General features: G+C 45.5%; 1 protein-coding gene across 1 annotated transcript in view; it reads left to right on the forward strand.

Annotated features, from left to right (window-relative positions):
- The first annotated feature begins 5,172 nt into the window (after positions 1–5,172).
- The window catches only part of LOC128327920 (glycerol-3-phosphate acyltransferase 3-like), a 39,865-nt gene continuing 21,794 nt past the window's right edge, over positions 5,173–23,243 (forward strand). Inside the window, exons 1-3 of the mRNA XM_053257290.1 lie at positions 5,173–5,771; positions 15,438–15,510; positions 21,446–21,716. Coding sequence (XP_053113265.1) covers positions 5,628–5,771; positions 15,438–15,510; positions 21,446–21,716 — 488 coding nt within the window. The 5' untranslated portion in view covers positions 5,173–5,627. The remainder of the gene's footprint in view (positions 5,772–15,437; positions 15,511–21,445; positions 21,717–23,243) is intronic.

Here is a 23,243-nt window from a genome sequence, read left to right on the forward strand (position 1 = left end):
CCAAACATGTCTGATTTTACTGATCCAACTTTGCACAGGTCTAATGCACACAACTTTATATATATATATGTGTATATATATATATATATATATTTGCTATGGAATGATACATTTGTACAGTATGAAATTAGAATAATTGTCAACAAGTCAGTAAAGGATAACAATACAAGAACACATAAGGTACCATAGCCAGCATAAACCACCTGTGATGCAGATATGGACCAGAATATTCTACAACTACTGTTTTGAATCAAATATTCTTCACCTGGAGGGGAGAGGAACGCTTAAGAGATTTATTTTCCAATTTATAAATTGTCACTTCATGAGCTTCTTCACACAGGAATAATTCTCATATCCATAGATGGCTGTTGGGGGGGGGGGGCATTTCTTAACCACAATAGACTCACAGATGTTTAGGATCTTAAAATAATGCCTAATCAGTTTTACAAAGAGGTCTGTGTTCCAATGGTGAATCTGATAGAACTGCCTTAAAACAGTGACACACCTAAATATGTAAAGGAACTCATCTACAGTATCAAACTGGAGTGCTTTTGGAAGGACTCCTATTCTTTATATTGAGATATAATCCTTCAGGCTTACTGTAACTGATCTCTAACCCTGAGAGTGAGACCTCACCATAAAGATCATGGATAATTTTTCAGGTCTGGGAAATATTTAAACTCAACATGATACACATTGCAAATGGCAGGCATTGGTTGGATTACGATGTGCTGTGCAATGTGCATTGTACTCCAGCCACAAGAGGGAGCTCTAGGGCTATGTATTCCAATAACAGAAGAAGACTTTGGCATTCCAGTCAGTGTCTAAATAAAAGGTGTTCACAATGATCTATGGAACTGAAAAGTGTAAAAATGAAATATGGAGGTTTTATTTGGAATAGCGGTTTAATAAGAAAGGGAGATGACTTGTTCATTTTAAAAATGAAAGTTGAGATGTCGCAGAAACTGAAGTTCTGTATGAGATCTATAGTTTGTGGGAATTTTCAAAAAGACTCTATAGGTTATGGGGTAGCTATTCCTGGTTCATCCAATTAGGCACAGTTTTAGCATATCTATAAGAGCAAATAACTAAAACCAGTGTATGCCAGTATGCTTAGAAGAACCACATACTTAGGAAATCTCTGGATGTTTTCATACCACATGCACCTTGATTTGATGCGTCTACTCTGAAATAAATCTTCCTTTTTTGGGACTTGGCCATTTTACTGTGCTCCAGGCTCACTGGCAATATTAGGATCTGAGACACTAAGAAAATGAACCCTGTCCCATTTTTGTTCAATCAAGCAAGAGGCCAAAGTCCAGAAATAGCCGCTGCTTTTGCATCAGCATTTTTCTTTTTCTGGTTCAACAATAAGTTATTCTTTGGTGAGACGGCAGGCAATGCACAAACGATGAACTTTGGCATATTTTATGACAGGGCTTTGCCAACAGTTGTGTCATTAAACAAAGATTGCGGCTAGACACATTCTTCCCCTCATTGTACTTGAATGATAATGATCAAAGCAGTTAGAAGAGAATTAATGTTTTCCCTCTTCTGGCTCTTCACCTTACACAAGGGACCCATCCAAAGCAGTTTGTGATGTCTATTGCAAATCTAAATACATTTACTTGTGGGAAAGTGGAACTAAGTTTAGTGGGACTCGCTGAATGCGTACACCGGCTTTTAGCAGGGGCAGTCCTTCCATGAGGTGAGAAGTCCACCTCAGGTGGCAGATTATTGGGGTGCCAACAGGGTGGCAAAATTGCCCCTGACACCACTGGAACAGGGGCAGGGCGACCCATCTGGTCCTGGCAAGCTTTGCAAGGAATGCCTCTCCTCACCCTTCTCTCAAAGTCTGCAAGAAGCACAAGGAGAGAAAAGGAAGATGCTGGATACCTCCCCTCCTCCTACCAGGCTTCCCTCTATGGTGCGCATGTGCGTGGGAGCGCACCAATCCCTGGCTCCCCATGCAGCCATTTCTGGTGGGCGAGCAGTCTCTGCTGTGCCTGCCCAACTGCCTGGCACCCCATTTCCCTGGCCAGGAAGGGAAGCATTGCCCCATTTCTCCCTCTCCCCAGCTGCGCTGCTGCCCTGCCACCTCCGCCTCTTCCCTCCCCCCCTGGCCAGGCCTCGGCTTCCTCCTCCTCCAGGCAGAGGATGATGGAGGGAGGAGGATGGGTGGTGGCGACTACTCCCCCCCCCCCCGCGGCAGTCCAGAGAGACTGGAGATGGGGGCCTGGGGGCAGGGGGAGGAGGAAGCCAGAGGAGGAGGGAGGGAGCAGCTCCCCCCGCCTCCCAGAGAGACCGGAGGAGGGATGAAAAAAAGATTTTAAAAATTGTGCATTAATTATTTCTGGGGGCCTGGGGAAATTAAAAATTCAAATAAATATATTCCGTGTGTGTGTGTGTGTGTGTGTGTGTGTGTGTGTGTGTGAGAGAGAGTGTTCTGTGCACACACTGCCTTGATAGTGCCACCCAGAACAAAACTCTTTCCACTCACCGATGATCAAAATTAGAGGGAACACTGCTGCCTAACACACACCCCCACCCGCCACGCTGCATTCAAAGCTTGCGAGGGTCAGTTCTGAAAGGGTGACAGACTCAACTGGAGGCATGGAGCAAAGCAGCAGTTGGCACCTCGCCTGAGATACAGCTGTACCTTGGGCTGCCCCCAGCTTCCAAGGGCCGGAAATATGCTATCACTGGATATTTAAAACCACTGCAATGAGAAAATGCTAAACGAATCTGTAGTGAACAGCAGCAGCAGCAGCATGCTAAACTAGCAATAAGGGCAGATCAGAAATGCTTGCAGCAGGGTTACCATACCCTCTAACATTAACCCCCTTAGCTAAGCAGGGTCCACCCTGGTTGCAGATGAATGGGAGACTTGATGTGTGAGCACTGTAAGATATTCCCCTCAGGGGATGGAGCCGCTCTGGGGAGAGCAGAAGGTTCCCAGTTCCCTCCATTGCAGCATCTCCAAGATAGGGCTGAGAGAGATTCCTGCCTGCAACCTTGGAGAAGCCGCTGCCAGTCTGTGAAGAAAATACTGAGGTAGATGGACCAATGGTCTGACTCCGTATAAGGCCGCTTCCTACGTTCCTGTTTCACAGGTGAAAATGGGGATACAGGCGTATAGCATGCCTGTTCTCATACCAGCTCTCAGAGTTGGCATAATAGGGTGGCAGGCAACTGCTGAGGGCCCAGCACTCTGAGGAGGCCCACTGCTGCTTGGCCTTCCCCTGGGAGGATGGGGCCCAGCTGGCAACTATGTGGGCTCCCCTCCCCTTAACTTGGTGAGCAGATATTGAATGACTGGCATATGACACCTTCCCTCTCTGCTCCACATTCCCCCTTCTCTCCTTTTAAAACCTGGGCAGGCAAGTAGTTAAGTGTCCGCTTTCTCCTCCTCACCCCCTCAGTGTTTACCAGGAGGTGGGGGGGGGAGAGGAGAGCACAAGTTGATGCAATGCCCACACTCCCACCCAGGGAAGGGGAGAGGGTTCAGATTTGGCTAATTTGAAACCGCCACTTTGGGGGCAAAATGCCATTTTGGGAGGGGGGATTTTTGGTGCAAAAACACTGAGGGTGGGGAGTGTTGAACCCCATCACAGTGAGGCCACACTCCCAACCTGGTTTAGGCCCCTGCAGCTAATTCTGAACGAGATGTAATTTTGAGAGCCGGTGTGGTGTTGCTGTGAGAGTCTTGGACTAGGACCAGCGAGGCCCGAGGTCAAATCCCCATTCAGCCATGAAACTCACTGGGTGACTCTGGGCCAGCCTAACCTATCCCATGGGGCTGTTGTGGTGATAAATGTAACCATGGACAGCATTCTGGGCTCTTTGGAGGAAGGGCAGGATATAAATGGAGTAAATAAATAAAACTAGCTGGGCTGGGCGCAGAGCACCTGAGCCTCTAGTTCTCCCCCCTCCTTCTCGGTTTCCCTCTGTTCTCAGCCCCCACAGCTGTTTTTATTTCCCGCCTGCCTGCTTGGCACCGACGCTCTTTTCTCTCCCCACCCACCCCCTGCCACCATTTTCTTCTCCCACTCCGCCCCTTGCTGCCATTTTCTTCCCCACTCGCCTGCAAGCCTATCTACCAGCGCTTTCTTCTCCCCCTGCCGGCAGCTCACTCACAAACTCTCGCGAGAGCTGCTGCACATGGGTACGCCTTAGATAGATAGATAGATAGATAAGGATAGAAAACTCTGATCAACTACTGTTGGAAGTGGAGTTGAAGGCATTTCTCATCTAAGCTTCTGTTTATCCTAGGGCTGGCCCTGCAAGCCATAGGAAGCTGCCATATACTGAATCAGACATTGGTCCATCTAGCCAGGGGCGAAGCCACCACTGAGCGAACAGGTTCAAAGAACCCAGGCGGCCGCCCCTTAGGGGCCACACCTTGTGCCCCTGAGTCTGATGTCAGATGCAGGGGCGTGGTTTAGGTGCCAAATGGGGCCGCACGGGAGCCAAATCAGCTCTGATGTCAGACGCAGGGGGCAGGGCTAGGGGGGCCGTGACCAGGGCCGGACTGGGGCCACTGAGAGGGCAGTGGAATGTATGTGGGGAGGGCGTCGGGTTTTGAGCAAAATGGGTACTTAAGGGTGGGAGTATTTACTGCTGCTGAGTACAGCGGGGTGCAGGGGTGCCCCATGGGTAGGGCGCACTGGGAATATGCCCTGTTGCCCTGTGGGCCAGTCCAAGCCTGGCCATGATGGCGGGCTGAACCTGGGCCACCGCCGGCCTCCCTCCATTCCTGCTTCTCGCTCAGTATTGTCTACACAGACTGGCAGCCGCTTCTCGGAGGTTGCAGGCAGGAGTCTTTCTAAGGCCTATCTTGGAGACGCTGCCAGGGAGGGCACTTGGAACCTTCTGCATGCAAGCAGGCATCCCCTAAGAGGAATATCTTACAGCACTCACACATGCAGTTTCACAGCCATTCCTGAGCCACCTCCCTAAAAACCAGAGAAGAATCCAATCCACCCTGTGCCTCGATGCTGCTGTCACCAGAGAACCACCTCGTCCAGAAAACCCACCCCTGGCCCGGCGCGTTCATCACCCAGCGGACAGACAGCAGGAGTCTTCCACGGCGCTTCGGCGCACACAACACCTCCCTGCCCGGGGCGTGAGGTCACAATGCAAAGCCTGAGCCAAGAATGGAAAGGGCGGGGCGCAGCTGGCCAACCCCCGCCCCAATGCGGACGGCTGGAAAGGCGCCTGCATGGCGCTGCGAAAGCGCTTCGGCGGGGAGGTCCGCGCAGGGCGACCAGACCGCGTCTCCTGGGGGTCCAGACTAATCAGGGGGCCGCGCGCCTCCCTCCCCGCTGCTCAGCGGAGCCGTGGCAGCCTGAGCCGAGCAGCCGAGTCGGGCCGAGACACAAGGAAAGGCTGCGCGCCGAGGCGAGGGGGCGAAGGAGTTAAGTGGGTGGAGCTGCTGGAGAGAGCGCCCCAGAGGCTGGCGAGAAAGAGGCCGGCCCCGGCTGGTCGCGAGCTGCTGCTTGGAGTCTGCCGCCAGCCGAGACAACGCGCGCAGGGCTTCCGCTGCTGGCCGATGCGGGATCAGCCACGCGCAAGGGCGACGAGAGGCACCCTTTAGGCGCGTTGGCAACACCTGCCGCCGCAGCATCATGGAGGAGCTCCTGGCTGCCCTGCTCAAGGTGCTGAGCGTATGGTTCTCCCTGGCGTTCCTGCTGATCGTGCTGCCTTCCATCTTCGGCGTGTCCTTGGGGATCTCGGGGCTGTACATCAAGGTGCTGGTGAAGACCTTGGAGGTGAGCGCCGGGCGAGCGGTGCCGCTGATGATGGGGAGATGTGGGGCAACGTGGAGCTGGGGGTGGGAAAGGGAAGAAGCCTCCTGGGTGTGTCCGCTGTCCAGAAGGTTAATTTATTCCTCTCTTCTTCCCCCGCCCCACCACGAGTCCGTTGCTGCCCAAAGGGACGCTTGGCTGCTGGCAGCTTTTCTGTTGCCACCATAAAAGAAAAGAAAAAAAAGCGCTGACCTTTCTTGCATGAGTCAGCTGGAGGAGGGCGTGAGGCTTTCCCTAGATGCTTTGCAAGTCAATGGGGCATTGGGTCCCTCTCGAAGGCCAGGGAAGGTTTGCAGGCGAACAAGGGCGGTGCTCCTAGCAAGATTGTGTTTACATCCCCCTGGATCTTAAATTTGTTCTGCTTGGGGGGTTGGAAGTTACGCAGGCTGTTCCTTCCGCTTATTGTGATCCGTTTCCAAAAACATGGAGCGTTCCACATCTGACATTAATTGGTGAAAAATCCAAGCAGAATAAAGACGGCGTAGCGGAACCCAGAAGATGTCTGCGCTATGGTCTTCCTTGGATCTGTTAGTCCTTAAACCGCTCTCCTTCCAAAAAGCCGCTGTGTTGTGGAGTAAATGGAACCCTGTTTGTTCTGCTCTATGTCTTTATAATAGATTTTACTGTGTTGTTACGCTGCCCCGTGGCTGATCTCTGAAAGGCAGTATTTAAATATAGTAATGCCGAAGGGCCTTCATTATTTCTCATGCAAAGCATCTGGCGTTCTCCTCCTCCTAATGTCTGAAGCGCAGCTCGAGGCAAACCGTGTGTGTTGCTTTGCTTTGCTAATGGTCCCATCATCTAGCCTTGCGCTATTTCGTCCTCCCGGTTTTCGTCGCTGTAGTGAGCGCCAGGAGCGGGAATGTCAAACACAGCACAAGTTCACACACTGAGATTTCAGTAAATGTAGAGACAACCAGAGGGAGGATAGCGCTGATTCAAAGCAGGAGGTAGATCCCAAAGGTGCTCTGTGCACGTATGCGCGCCTGCACACACACCTCTAGCTTCCTTTGTGCCTAATATATTTTGAGTAAAATAGCTTTTCCTCCTCAGAGATGACTGCAAAATAAATTCTATATGTTACAAATCTAATGGCGCCGCGGGGAAATGGCTTGACTAACAAACCAGAGGTTGCTGGTTCAAATCTCTGCTGGTATGTTTGGGAAACACCTGTATTGGGTAGCAGTGATATAGGAAGTTGCTGAAAGGCATCATCTCATACTGCGCAGGAGATGGCAATGGTAAACCCCTCCTGTATTCTACCAAAGACAACCTCAGAGCTCTGCCAGTGCCAGGAGTCGACACCAACTCGACGGCATATTTTACCTATACAAAAATTTAGCCATTGTAGTCCAAAATCAAAGCTGTTCTAAAATCTGTACATAAATGGGTCTTTAATGCTCCCTTAAATATATATGTTAATTTTTCTATATCTGTGTAAAAAACATGTGTAAATCAAGACCTAGAGTGTCTTATGAAAGAAATTTATTTTAATCATCCTTGAGATTCCACTTTTGTTCTTCTGACTTCATAAATGCCCTGACTGGGGATGTTAAAAATAAATAAATACATAGACTTCTTGAAATGTATCCAAGGTAGGTCTGGTGATGGTTCTGAATTAAAAAATGATGGTTTCCATCACTGCTGAAAATGAGAGCTAGTGAAGGGTAGTGAATAAAATTCTGAGCTGTGAAGGCACTTATGCAAATCTTGTCTTGCCGAAGAACTCATTCTATAGTCTTTGGCCATTCATTAGTCTCTGGCACAATTTGGGGATAATACTGTCCTGTGTTAGAGAGACTCCTGGTTGTTGAAAAGATCGTTGAGACAAAGTACTTCTGGATGCCTGGTATTTTATTATTATTATTAATAATAATAATAATTTATTTGATTTCCAGACTGCTCTTCCAAAAATGGCTCAGGGTGGTTTACACAGAGAATAATAAATAAACAAGATGGCTCCCTGTCCCCAAAGGGCTCACAATCTAAAAAGAAACATAATTGAGACATCAGCAACAGTCACTGGAGGTACTGTGCTGGGAGTGGATAGGGCCAGTTACTCTCCCCCTGCTAAATAAAGAGAATCACCATGTTAAAAGGTGCCTCTTGCCAAGTTATCAGAGACAACTTTATTTATGAAGATAAACTGAAGGGGCAAGAGGACAAGTTTATGATGGGAATATTCACAGAGCAGATAACTAAAAAAAATAATGATAGGATTTAAATGGATGTCTAGATTATTTTGTCTTTAAAATGATTTTCTTCTGTCTGAACTACAATTCTCATCACCTCCTGCCACAATTATTGTAGCTGGGGCTGATGGGAGCTGTAGTTTAGCAACATCTGGAGGACCACAGATTGGAGACCACTGTGCTACAGCAGGGTTTCTTAACCTTGGGCCTCCAGATGTTGTTGGACTACAACTCCCATCCTCCTTCTCCACATAGGCTATGTCTGGGGTGATGGGAGTTGTAGTCCAACAACATCTGGGGGCCCAAGGTTGAGAAACCCTGTGCTACAGCATTCCTGATGGATGGTCAGCTAGCAATTAATAATTAGGTTGTCAGCTTAAGATTCTTACAGGGAAGTTGTTCTGTTGAACTTCTTGGGGCTTTCCTCTAAATGAAGCCTGGTTCCTAAGTTTAGGAATAGGCTGTGAGTGAGCAGCAATGGTCAGACTCTGACCTAGAACTGACATAGGACAACCTGCTGTCTTCTGGCCTCAACTTCCTTGCATGTGGGAATGACATTAGATAACTCCATAAACACTTCCTTGAATTCCTTGACAGAAGAAAATAGTGAATGCTGGTTGGATTCTAGCCCCTAGCATAGCCAAAATGAAACGGGAAGGTATATGAGAGGCTGCATAGGTATGTCCAGAGAGTAGAACAGGAGATGTGTGGTGGGTGGAGTCTCCTCCCAAGTTACCAAGGTGAAGTAAACAGGATCTTAGGGTGTAGTAGTGCCACTGCTGAATCGGTTTCCCTCTCTCCCTTCTCCCCTTTCTTTGCTGTCATCTCTACTGGTAAATGCGGGGTGGTAAATAATGAGGCATGTGTGTCAAGGGAGCAGGACCAGGAGTACCAAAGTTGCTTTATTCCCCCAGGCTTTTCACTGTTGTGTGTTCTAGCAGTTAGTCTCTCTTAAGCCCCATTCAGACATTTGTTAAAAGTGTCCCTGTAACCCTGTACACCTGTGCAAATGGGTTGGAGGTCCCGCCTTGACTGTCAGTCACCTTGAATGTTCTTGATTGACAGGCCAGGGGTGTGACTTTTGACCTTTTTTGTGTTGCTGGACATGGTCACAGCAGTGCTTTTTAAGAAAATGTCTGAATGGGGCTTTAGATGATGCCAAATCTGCAATTGGCAAATTCATTATTGATTGCGCAACCTTTTGAAATATAGGTGGGCATATGGTGGATGTTTGCTTGCATTTTTGATGTACTGTCATGCTAATTTGTAGCCAGGATGATTGAAGTTCTCTGCTATTACTGGAGAGGGGCTGTAAGTGAACTCAAAGTGAACTCAAAGGTAACTACATTTGTTTGTGTGCATAAGATTGCTGATTGAAATCCCCCAGTATTACTGTTTGGAGACTTGTTGCTGCATGAACATCTGGGTGTAATGGATGACTTTTCTCCATCGGCCTGATATGACCTGAGAGAGAAATGCTTATAAGGATAGGGTATGGGGCCTTAGCTCAATGGTAGAGCATCTGCTTTGCATGCTAATGGCCCCAGTTTCAATCCATCTCTCACCTGGCATCTCCAGGTAAGGCTGGGAGAAACGGCTGCCTGAAACCTTGGAGAGCCATTGCCGATCAGAGTAAACAATACTGAACTAGATGGACCAAGGGTCTGTCTCAGTATAAGACAGCTACCTATATATTCCTATGATGTGGAATAAATTGCCATAATTACCTATGCAGACTGTGCACTGTTGGCTAATATATGCATCAGTCCTGGTTTTCTTGTCTTCCATTATCCTCATCCCCTAGAACAAGGTGGCCTACTTCTGTACCCTGGGAGACATTCTATTATCTAAACATCTAGTCCAAGCCTCGGCAGTTTTTCTTGGCTCTAGGAGATAGCTCAAAAATTGTGGGGGTGGGTGGGGCAGGATTGGACTCCACCATAGGAGAGTGGAGTCACTGCTCAAACCCAGCAATGCCCTCTGCTCTAGATGGGGAGCAGGGTTTCCTGCCTTGCTCGCCCCGCCTTGCTTGCTTACTATCTGGTTGATTCAGTCAGGCAGTGGATCAATGTCCAGGAGGGAGGAGTGAACAACCCCCTCTGCTTGCCCACTCCTGTTCCTGGTTGCATCTGCCCGTTGCCTGCCTCAGTCACCAGGCTTAAATTTCCCAGTGCCATGCTGAGCTGGTGCCTGGAAACTGTTGAGTCCTGAATTAGTCCAAGGGCTAAAATAATCTGGCTCCTTGATGCTGTAATGCTGGGCTTGACAAATCCCAGGTGCCAGGGAACCGTGGCCCCTAGAAATTTAACCACCGCACTCAAACTAGGATATTTAGAAGGAGAATTTTTAAAAATAAAACCTTTATTTGTCCCAGGTAGCCCTGTTGTTGTTCTAAGGATGTTACTTGTATTTGTACACTCTGCAAAATTGGTGATCATATGGTGAGGTTTTGTTTATTTTATTTTATTTTATTTTATTTTATTTTATTTTATTTTATCAAATTTGTATACCGCCCCAAACTTTCATCTCTGGGTGGTTTACAATAACATAAAACCAGTTAAAAACATATACAAAAACCTAAAACAATTTAACTGTTAAATGAACCATTTAATTTTCTTGGATTATACTCTTTTTGGGCTGAAGGGGTGTGTATTGTGTGCATATGTCTCCCCCCATCTTCAACAAACAAACTGACTGCACATTGGAAAGCTAGCTTGTCAGGGGAAAAGGTTCAGCCTAACTGCCTTTCTTTCTGAGCTGCTTCTTTTCTGTGTGCAGGAAGCAGTCAAACACGCAACCTTCCGCCTACAGTCTGAAGAAGTATAATCCAGGTGAATCTTGACTGCAAAAATCTGCTGAATGTATAAACAGGGCAAAATTTCTAAGCACCTTGTATATTTTCCAGTCCTGCTTTCAACTGCTTTCTCTGCTCTCCTGCAGTGCTGCTTGATGCTGCCACAGGCAGTTCTAAAATAGATCTTGTTTCCTTCCAAGCTGTGATCAGTCATTGTTTCCCATTAAAATTGTGTGGTCTGGCTTGTTAGACCCACGCTGCTCTTGCCCTGGTATGCTGGCATTTGCCTTGGCAACACTGAACGACCAAATCCACGGCTGTTACACAGCCAAAGTAATGCCACGGTGCGGAACACCACTGGATGTTTTCAAAACAGAACAGTAATTGGTTTGGCAAGTACTACTGCAGTTATGTAACTGTGAAGGATTTGTTGTTAGAGAGCACTGATACTTCGAGAGCATGATGAACTTTGTACAGCACTGGTTCACATATCTCAGTTCTGCTCCAACAAGCCATGGCTTGTTGGGTCAGGATCCTGCCGTTTGTTTGTGTTTTCCTTGCATGCCTGGCTTACTAGAAGACATCCCGGTTTGTTAAACAACAATTTGCCATGATGTCAGAACCAGGAAACTGATTCTGGTTTGCACAAACTACAGGCATGTAAGGGAAGTGGGGAGCATATGGGTGGCCAGCATGTCCTCGATTCGGTTGGTTGGATTGGGGGAGTGTGTGTGTGTGTGTGTGTGTGTGTGTGTGTGTGTGTGTGTGTATCAATTGGTGAGGCAAAATTCACTTTCTGTCCAGGGGAAGACAGAAGCTGCCCATCCTTGGTGCATATGGGGACTGCAAAATTTGAAGAAGTTTTGGCTTAGTCATAATTCTTGATTATACAGGGGTTTGGTTTTGTGTACGTGGTTTTTTTTTTTTTAGGAAGGAAAAGATAAATGTTACAGAGGCGGACAAAAGATACCCCATGTATCAGATTTTGAGGAAATCCTTTTGCAAAACTGTGGCAAAGGACGTCTTATTTATAGTGTTGCAGTGCTTACGCATAAAATCTCACCCCCAAGACCTGGACAGGGCTGGATTATGACAGTCTGAGGCCCTAAACTATGTCAAGCTTGAAAGCCCCATAATGTTACAATAATAATAATAATTGAAACTAATTGAACCGAGATTGAACCTTGGACCTTATGCATGTAAACCCCACCCCCCGAATGGCCAGGTGGTGTTCAGACATCAAACCTGTTTGCACATCCCTATTGTGAAGGTGTCCAGTAGCTCCTTGTGTGGTTAATTTGGATCAGTTTCAGTTTGTGACTCCAGAGGATGTGGACAAGATATTTGGGATACTGTGTCTTACCACCTGTTCTCTCGATCCTTGCTCAACATGGCTTATATGATCTAGCAGTGAGGTTATTGGAGAGGGCCTTGTTAAGATCATTAATGGTTCTCTGAGGGAGGGCAGGATGCCTCCTTGTCTCAAGGAGGCAATTATTAGACCACTTTTGAAGAGGCCTGCATTAGATCCCTTAGAATTGGGCAATTATAGGCCTGTCTCCTGTCTCCAACCTCCCATGGTTGGGCAAGGTGATTGAGAGGGTGGTGGCATCTCAGCTGCAGGCTGTCTTGGTGGAAGCGGATTATCTGGACCCAATTCAAACTGGCTTTCAGGCAGGCTGTGGGGTTGAGATGGCCTTGGTCGGCCTGTTGGATGACTTCCAATTAGTAGGACGCCTTCCAATTAGTAATTGACAGGGGGAGTGTGGCTCTGTTGATCCTTTTGGCTCTCTCGGCTTTTGATACCATTGACCATGGTATCCTTCTGGGGCACCTGAAGGGGTGGGGAGTGGGAGGCAGAGCTTTGCAGTGGTTCTGCTCCTATCTCTTATGTAGGTTCCAGATGGTGTCGCTTGGAGACTGTTGCTCTTCAAAACAAGAGCTTCGCTATGGAGTCGCGCAAGGCTCCATACTGTCTCCAATGCTTTTTAACATCTACATGAAACTGCTGGGAGAGATCATCAGGGGATTTGGTGCAGGGTGTTTTCAGTATGCTGATGACACCCAAATCTATTTCTCCATGTCAACTTCATCAGGAAATGGCCTAACTTCCCTAAATGCCTGCCTGGAGGCAGTAATGGGCTGGATGAGGGAGAACAAACTGAGGTTGAATCCAAGCCAGATAGATTGCACAAGTACTCATTGTGGGAGGTCGAGACTCAGGAGGTGGTTTAGATCTGCCTGTTCTGGATGGGGTTTCGCTCCCCCGGAAAGAGCAGGTACGTAGTCTGGGAGTACTTCTGGACCCAAATCTCTCCCTGTTTTCTCAGGTTGAGGCAGTGGCCAGGAGTGCTTTCCATCAGCTTCAACTGATTCGCCAGCTATGCCCATTTTTGGAGATAAATGACCTTAAAACAGTGGTGCATATGCTGGTAACATCCAGTCTTGACTACTGCAATGCGCTCTACATTGAGCTGCCTTTGTATGTAGTTTGGAAACTGCAGTTATTACAGAATGCAGCAGCCAGGTTGGTCTCCGGGTTTGCCCAAAGAAATAATATTACTCCCATTTTAAAAGAACCACACTGGCTGCCAATAAGTTTCTGGGTGAAATACAAAGTGCTGGTTATTACCTATAATGCTCTAAACGGCTTGGGTCTGAGGTATTTAAGAGAACATCTTCTTCTTCATTAACCCCACCATTTGTTAAGATAATCTGGGGAGGTCCGGTTGTGGTTGCCACTGGCTCAGTTGGTGGTGACTCAAGAGTAGGCCTTTTCGAGAGTTGCTCTGGGACTCCGGAACGTGCTTCTTAATGAAATTAGTTTCCTTTTCTCTGAATGTTTTTAAGAAGGACCTAAAAACATACCCGTTTAGTCAAGCTTTTAGTTTATAGTTTTAAAGCTTTGGTTTTAGAGTTTTTATTGTCTTTAAAATTTTTAAAATTATGTTAATGTTTTAATGGTTTTATATTGTGAACCGCCCAGGGACTTTTTTGTATGGGGCGGTATATAAATGTACTAAATAAAAAATAATAATATGGGAGGCCAGTCACAGATGCCATGTCGTCTTACCCTATGGAAATAGTTTTCTGATTATTGTGATGCTATATCAGTAATATTTACGAACATAGGAAGCTGCCTTATCCCAAATCAGGTTGTTGTCCCATCTAAACCTCTTGCAGATGTTGGACAATTTGCATCATCCCTGACGATTGGCTGCTGTGGCTGGCGATGATGGGCATTGTAGGCCAATAACAGCTGGAGGGCTGAAGTTATGCAGTCCTAATCTACACTGACTGGAAGTGGTTCTCCAGAGTTTCAGGCAGGAGTCTTTCCCAGCCCCACCTGAGAGAACTTCACACACTTCAAGCTTTTTCCTCCATATTGGAACCTAGCCCGATTGATGTCTGGGGTTAAAAAAAAAGTCCCCTTTTTGCGTCGGAATATTCCTTATGCCCTGAATTTGCAGTAATGCCTTGTGGTAAAGCCTGCTGTCTGAAAAAGCTCCTGGAGATGCCAGAGATTGAACCTCAGACCTTCTGCATGGAAGGCAGCTGCTCCACCATGGCTGCAACCCCATTTGATTTGGGCCTTGGTCAGAATGGTATTTCAGTACAGCAAGAATGTGCTGAACTTAAAGGACTGCTCCTGCGAATATGGCTTTGTATACCTAAATGGAGGAGAACTTAATGAACCTCCTTAATGAACTTCCTATGAAGTTATTTCTGTAACATTGCAGATAATTACAATATGAGGATGAACTACAATACTATACTAATTTATTAAAACACTTATGTCCTACCTTTCCACCCAGACTAGGATCCTTGAGGCAACTAAGCACCATAACTACTATGGCTAACTGGGCAAAGAGGTGCCTTCTAAATCTATCTATCTATCTATCTATCTATCTATCTATCTATCTATCTATCTATCTATCTGATTTATATACCGCCCCTCCAAAAGTGGCTCAGGGCATTTTACATTAAAAAAACAATTTAAATGAAAAACCAGTTAAAAGCAAACTACAATTACAATTAAAACTAGATAACATTAACTATAAGGAGCGCAGCGGGGAAATGCTTGACTAACAAGCAGAAAGTTGCTGGTTCGAATCCCTGCCGGCACTATATCGGGCAGCAGCGATATAGAAAGTTGCTGAAAGGCATCATCTCGTATTGCGCAGGAGGAAGCAATAGTAAACCCCTCCTGTATTCTACTGAAAGAAAGCCACAGGGCTCTGTGGGCGCCAGGAGTCAAAATCAACTCGATGGCACACTTTACCCTTACCATTTTCACAGGGAGAGACCAACTGCCCTTATTTAACCCAGCACAGCTTTTCTTCAGTGGCTGTTACTGAATTATTCCTTGTGCCTCTTTATAGATTGAGAGCCCTTTTGGGACAGAGAACTGCTTTCTCTTTCTTTTTGCATTGTTTGGAAATATTGTTTGTCGAAAGGTGATATATAAATGTGTTAAATATTTAAATATTATAAATAATCATCAAAATGTTTATCAGTAAAACATTCGAAATACAATTAATCTAAAGCAGCTTCAGAACTACAGACTGCATCAGAATGAACTATTGCATGTATACCTTCTTTAAAAGGTGACCTTGTATATTTGTGTTCCTTCTTTCTGAACAGTGGGCCACGCTGCGGATTGAGAAAGGAATCAATCGGCAACAGAAAGAGGCAGTGAAAAATCCTGTTTCAAATGGTAAAGCTCTTAAAAAATATATTAAAATTATGCAGCCCCATTTTTCTTTTTTTAAGTAAAGAAAATTGTCCTTTATTTCTGGTTTGAAATCTTCAAGTGGTCACTCTCTTGTAGTTCTCTGAACTATGTGCTCTATATGGCAGCGTTGAGACTCATTCAGGAATAAGTTATGTAATAGGAGGTCATAATGTGATAATCCTGGAATCCAGCAAGGTTTTTGAATCCTATTGTATGCTTTCAGCCTTGCAGATAGTGCGTGTGTGAATCCTCTTGGATACATACATTGCTTTAAAAAAAACAAACTTTTGTAATGCATTTTTCTAGTCACCTGGAGGTTATTCTTTTTCACCATAGGTGACCAGGTGAGTTGCTGTTTGCAAATCTGTGTAGATTCATCCAGGCTATACTGCCTAGAAATTAAAAGAGGAAATTTGGTATGCAAAAGTAGTTGCTTTCTTGATGGAATTGTGTAAGACGGTGGTAGATTATATGCTGCACCCCCATCAGCATATACATAATTATTTGCACTCTCTGTTGCAAGCTTTAATTGTTAGGTTTCATCAGCTCAACCTTTAGTTAAGTAAAAAAACTCGCTTTCACTTGTTAATCAGTGGCATGAAAATTAGGACACATTCAAGCATAACATCAAATATAGTTTGGCACTATGTGAACAAGTTTGAGGATCCTCAGACTTGTGCTCCCTCCTCAGAAGTGATTCTGTGCATCCTGATTATGGTTTTATGTAAACTACAGTTTGCCGTTTCATCTGAGTAGCCAAAACTACGGTTTGATCTTTCCTGCAAACTAAGATTGCAGCTCTCCCATTGTGGTGTAGTGAATAGTGTTTGACTAGGATTGGAAAGACTCAGGTTCAGATCCGAACTCATTTATGAAGCTCACTGGATGATTCTGCAAGTCACTTTTTCTCAGCCAAGTCTACCTCACAAGGTTATTGTGAGGACAACATGTATGGGTGGTGGAGAAAGTCATGGATGCCTGAGCTCTTTAGGTGGAGGGTGAGATTAGTATGTTTTTGAATTAAATTGGATGAAAGGCAGGCTATTAATCCAACTCTTCGGTGGGCAGTCTTAGTTCCTATGCCCTTCTCTCTTGTTCTTGGGCATTTTACCATGCCTTCTCCCGAGAAAAGACAAATTGCTTCATATTGCTGCTTTTTACCAGGGTTTTGAAACTGTGGTTTCGCCTCACTGTGGCTGGCACACAGCGTACTTGGGGCGTTTGATGTGACCCACAGCAGTAGGTCATGGTTGACTGGGGGAAATGAATGAGGCTGCTCTTACTCCGTTTCCTGGTTGGAAAGCCCTTTTGCTCCAGAATTCTCCCCCACCCTGGGGGCTTAAAGAAACATAGACCCTCTGGCGTGATCTGTGTGCGCTCTTGGCTTCTGGCTTCCCTGCTGTCCCTCCTCTGCAGCCTCCTCCAGTTTCTCTGCTGCGCATGTGACCTCTGACTGCTCAGTACAATGGCAGCGTCTCTTTTAGTGGCGCGTTGTCACAAAGCGCCAGCTGGTGCTTGCATAATTCATTGGTGTCGGAGCAGCCCAAAGGAACAGGATCTGTGGGGAGGCTCTCCCCTTCACCAGCTGTTGACATGAAGGATTATATTGTTCTCCGAGGCCACAGAAATAACTCTTGCATGTGTTGCTTGGGGCTTGCGTTGCATCGGGGAGCCTTGGGCCTCAGCAGGGCTGCCCCTTCTCCTTTCTGGCAAGGTTGCAGGTGCCTTGAGCAGCTGCACAGCAAGCAGAAATTCAGTAGCTTTTCCTGGTTCGGAGGGAGACACAGTATATACACTTTAATAAATAGAAGCAGAAAAATAAGTGCTTCGCCTGTTGAATTTCCAGTGTGGCAGTAAAGGAATAGGTATGCAGTAGTGCTTTTGCCAGTGGGCTAATTGCCCTGGGTCAGTGATATGGCTCTTTAATCTCAGGATGCAGCTGCTCACCGTGTGGCTTAAGCCAGCAGTGACCCTATCGCCTTCATTAATGTAATAAAATGACATTGGGCAATGCCTCTCTAATGAATAATTTCAGATTTTCATCTTGGCTTCCATGGTGTGGACAAAGGTCAGATGGTAACTGCTCCATTTTTATGGTCTCTTGAAATCAAGATGCAGTATGCTAGCTTAAGGGCATTAGGCCTCCAGGTGAATGCTTGACCCATGTTGCCTGGGGAGTGGTACCTTTCCTAAAGAGAGCACCTAAAACTCAGTGTGAGGAGTCTTGCAGGCAGGGAAGAGAGAGCCTGAGGGGCAAAGTGCCCCAAAAGAGACCCACAGTCTGTTCTGTATTTCTGAGAATTTGATTTAAAACTCTCTCAGGTTTGGGCAGGTTGTAAGTCAAGGCACAGTGTTCCCACTAGATTCTCAAGGCCTAATTGCCCTTGTGGTAGTAAAGCTGTTTCTGGGCTGCTCATATGATTGAGTGGACCTCACCCCATTTCTCCCCCACACCTGTTTATTTTTATTTTGTTTTATTATTATTGTTGTTTGTTTATTTATTTATTTATTTGCACAGTCAGACAGGTGTTATTGACTGGTTTGTTTTATCCAGACATCGAGTCCTTCCCAAGGACCTGGGATGCCACAATTTTATTGTCAATGTTGTTGCTGTTATTATAGATATCGTCGCAGAATATAGGCTGTTCCCAGTAAAGCTGCTTTTTGTAACTGGCTGATGGTGATTTCTGTGGCCCCGATGGTGTTGAGGTGCTCTTCAAGTTGTTTTGGAATTGCACCTAGGGCGCCAATTACCATTGGGATTATTTTGGTCTTTTTCTGCCACAGCCTTTCAATTTCAATTTGTAGATCTTTGTATTTGGTGATTTTTTCTATTTCTTTTTCTTCTATTCTGCTATCCCCTGGTATTGATATGTTGATTATTTTGACTTGTTTTTCTTTCTTCTCCACTACAGTTATATCTGGTGTATTGTGTGGCAGATGTCTGTTTGTAGTCGGAAGTCCCATAATATTTTTGCATCTTCATTTTCGACAACTTTTTCAATTTTATGGTCCCACCAATTCTTGGCTACAGGTAGCTTGTATTTTTGCAGATGTTCCAGTGTATCATCCCTTCTACCTTGTCATGCCTTTGTTTGTAGTCAGTCTGTGCGATCTTTTTACAACAGCTGATTAGGTGGTCCACTGTTTCATCTGCTTCTTTACAAAGGCGGCACTTGTTGTTTGTGGTGGATTTTTCTACTTTTGCTCTTAATGCATTTGTTCTTAGTGCCTGTTCTTGTGCAGCCAGTATTAAACCTTCAGTTTCTTTCTTCAAGTTGCCATTCTTAAGCCATTGCCAGGTCTTGGTGATGTCTGATTTTCCACTTATATTGTGCAAATATTGACTATGCAGTGGCTTATTTTTCCATTTTTCTGCTCGTTTCTTGACTTGTTCTTTCTTGTAGGCCTGCTTTGTTTCATTGGTGTTGAATAGTTTCTCGTTATTGACCATTTGAAGTGCATCATCTTCACTGTCCTTTATATATTCTTCAAGGCCTCTTTTCTCCTCCTCTACTGTTTGATGGACTTGCAGCATTCCTCTTCCACCTGAGCTGCGAGGGAGGTAGAGCCTATCGACATCACTGCGGGGGTGCAGAGCATGATTGATGGTCATGATTTTCCTGGTCTTACGATCTAGCGTCTCTAGCTCTGCCTGGGTCCAGTCTATTATTCCTGCAGTGTATCTGATAACAGGTATAGCCCAGGTGTTTATGGCTTGTATGGTGTTCCCGCCATTGAGTTTGGACTTGAGGATTTTTCTAACTCTCCTGATGTATTCACTTCCAATTTTTCTTTTAACTTCAGTGTGTGCGATGTTATCAGCCTGGAGAATGCCCAAGTATTTGTGAAGTTCTTTCTCTTCCAGGTTCTTGATCTTGCTTCCATTGGGCAGTTCTATTCCTTCTGTTTTTCTTATTTTTCCTTTGTTCATTATTAATGCAGCACACTTGTCTAGTCCAAACTCCATTGCTATATCGCTACTGAATATATGGACAGTGTTTAGCAGTGATTCAATTTCTGAGTGGGACTTTCCATACAACTTCAGATCGTCCATGTACAGCAGATGGTTGATTTTACTTGATGTTTTAGATGTTTGGTATCCGAGGCCTGTTTTGTTTAGTATTTGTGAAAGTGGGGTCCTGGCGATTACAAACAAGAGAGGGGATAATGAGTCCCCTTGGAAAATGCCTCTTCTAATGCTAACCTGTCCAAGTGTCTCGCCATTGATTGTTAACTGTCTACATGCTAATTGCTTTTTAAATAAATATCTGAATGTTTTTGCTGACACCAGTTGTTTCTAAACATTTTAGTATCCATGTGTGAGGCAATGAGTTGAAGGCTTTCTTGTAGTCAATTCATGCAACACTTAGATTTGTTTTTCTTCTCTTGCAATTTTCTAAAATCATTTTGTCAATCAGCAGCTGGTCTTTTTTGCCGCTGGTGTTCGGGCAATTTCCTTTCTGTTCAACTGGAAGCTGTTTTTTAGTTAATAAGTGTTGCATTACTTCATCTGCTATTATTCCAGTTAATAATTTGAACATGGTTGGCAGGCAGGTTATCGGTCTATAATTACTTGGAACTGCAGCTTTTGCTGGGTCTTTCATGATGAGATGAGTTTTCCCAGTTGTTAGCTATTGTTCAATATCACCTCCTTGCAAAATGTGATTGAACTGTTTTTTAAAAATTATTATTATTATTATTATTATTATTTTACATTTTTATATCCTGCTCTTCCTCCAAGGAGCCCAGAGCAGTGTACTACATACTTAGGTTTCTCCTCACAAGAACCTTGTGAAGTTGGTTAGGCTGAAAGAGAAGTGAATGGCCCAGTCACCCAGCAAGTATCATGGCTGAATGGGGATTTGATCTCAGGTCTTCCTGGTCCTAGTCCGGCACTCTAACTACTGCACCACGCTGGCTCTTAGAGAGAACTATTCACACATTATGTTCAACACTTGGACAGTCTGTAAACGCAAGTATAGATCTGTATACAGGTACAATTGTTAAAATGTTGATGGCACGCACAACAGTACACTTCCTAACTGTATCCTGCATCTGAGGGACTATATCCCACATTTGAATGCAGATAGTCAGTCACAGAAAAACATGTATGTGTGTACCAAGAACACAGGTACAACATACTGTCTGAATAAGGCTCAGATGTGTGAGAAAACTGGCTGAAAGAGGTAGGAGGAGAGAAAATTCTATGATTATATCCATTCCGAGGGAAACATTGTCTCCTTGCTCGGGAAGTGGGGGGTGGGGGTGCTCCAGTGGTTAGGAGAATCTTCTCATAGCAGGCCATGTGGATGCACAGAGATCAGTTCATTGGTATTTGCTAACAAATGTTGCCCTATGCTCAAATGCATATGACATAATCTTCCTACATTTGGGACCAATTCTCACAACTGAAAAATTGACCCAAGTGTGCTGAGAAGTGCAGTGCCTTTACATGGTGGCGTGTGGGTCTAATAGATCTGTCATATTGCCTGGTGAACTTCTGATGATCATCCCAAAGGCCAAGCAATTGGTGTGGGAGCAAGGTATCTGCTCCCTGCTCCTTTGCCAAACAAGGGAGGCAATTGGTTGAAAGGGAGTTCAGCAGATACATTATAGGCAGTTGCTTATGGAGCAAAGCTCCAGGTGGCTCAAGTTCATCCATATGTGGAGAAGAGAGACCCTGCCCCACCATCCCACCAGCTACTGTAATTAGTCACCAGCTAATATGGCTCTGAAAGGCAAGATTAGTTTTTGACACCAGTCCCCTAGATAAAATGTTGTGGACTGATTTTTCTTTTTTTGGCAAGTATAAATGGTGAAAAGTAGTCCTTTGAACTTGCATTGAGAACAATTGCACTGCTGTTGTTCAGCTTGATTTCCTCAACCAGCTTTATTGTGTTTTTGTTCTTTGAAGTTATCATACAGAGAGATCAAACCACAATGGAGAAGGCGATTCCGGGCTTGCGCTGTGGGGACTTTGAGCTCTCGGATGTCTTCTATTTCTGCAAGAAGGGATTTGAAGCGATCGTAGAGGACGAAGTCACCCAAAGGTTTACCTCAGAGGAACTGGTCTCCTGGAACCTTCTCACCAGAACCAATGTCAACTTCCACTACATCAGTTTACGGCTGACTGTAGTGTGGGTTATTGGAGTCCTTGTGCGATATTGTTTCTTGCTGCCTCTTCGGTGAGTCTAACCGTGTGTGGTGTCTGTGTCTGAGCTGAATGCCGGGGTGGGTCAAATGGTGAAAATCCAGAGATAGCTGGTGGAGCTTGAAACCACAGCTTCAGACTACATATGTACATCTCTAAACACAAATAGTAATATACAACCCCAATGTATGTTTTGATTTGCCTGGTTCCTTGATCTTTCCTTGGCCCCAAAGGGATCAGTGGAATGGGTGATTTGTACATCCTTGTGTATGTTTAAATGTTTAGGCCTCACATTCGTGTATATGTGTGGTTGCAGAAATATGTTTTCCTTTAGAACACAAGAACAGCCCGGCTGGATCAGGTCCAAGACCTGTCTAGTTCAGTTCCCACAGTAGTTCCCACCAGATGCCTCTGAGAAGTCCACAGGCAAGAGATGAAATTTAGGGCTGTGCAACTTCGGACTGGGAACTTCAGAAAGTTCCCAATATGGGCCACTTCAGAGGAGGTTGGAGAAGTTCTCAGTCCGAACTTGGGGAGCCCATTTCAGTTTGGACCTCTCTGTCGTCCTCTGGGGGGAAATCGCAGTTTTCCGGAACTCCAAATGGTGGCTTTATGTTGCTGGTGGAGGTGTGTGTGTGTGTGTGGAGGCAGCTGAAGACCCCCCCACACATCTTCCCCCTGTCTGTCCATGCATATCTCATTAAAAAAGTTTTTTAAAAGTACTTTAGCCCATTTTTTAACTCACAAGTGGCCAGTTTATGGGTTTCTCCTGTGATTCTCTGATGTTACATCACTTCCCCTGTGTTTCTCTGGTGTTAGGTTACTTTTCTTCCGGGGTCACAGTGAGTATTCCAGTTACTTAAAAAAATTAACTTAAAGGTTGGTCTGACCCCGATCCCATCATCGAGAAGGGTTCAAAGGACCCCGAACTGACATTTCTGGGGTCGGATTAGTTCGGGTTGGACCCACTCCCAACATGCATTCTTGCACAGGCCTAAAGAAAGCATGCATGCTCTCCTGCTGTTGGTCCCCTGGAACTGGTGTTCAAAGGTATCCTGCCTCTGAATCTGGAGGTAGCCTGTAGCCATCAAGACTAGTACTCATTGATTGCCTGTCCTGTCTTGTGTAAGTAGGGGGGAAATAGTACCTACAGGAGACTGGAAGAAATGCGCCTTGCTGGATCAGACTAAATGTTCATCTAGTCCAGTCTCTTGTTTCCCACAGTGACCAATAGATGCTTCTGAATGTCCATCAGCAAGGCATGAAGGCAATGGCCATCTCATGTTGCATATCTTGCACAATTGGCATTTGGAGAAATAGTGCCTCTGAACATGAAGGTTCAGATTTACACCATGGCAGAGCCACCATTGAGTGGACAGATTCAAAGAACCCGGTCTGTGAGCCCTTTGGAGTTCATTCCCAGCCAGCTTTTGCTGGCTGGGTGCATTTATTTCCCTTCCTCTCCCTCACTGGGTTCAATAAATGGGTGCATTTATTTCCCTTCCTCTCCGCCTTCCAGAGACTGGGCCACACCCCTTTTGCACATGATGTCATGTATAAA

Source organism: Hemicordylus capensis, chromosome 5 (assembly GCF_027244095.1).
Source record: "Hemicordylus capensis ecotype Gifberg chromosome 5, rHemCap1.1.pri, whole genome shotgun sequence".
Taxonomy (NCBI): domain Eukaryota; kingdom Metazoa; phylum Chordata; class Lepidosauria; order Squamata; family Cordylidae; genus Hemicordylus; species Hemicordylus capensis.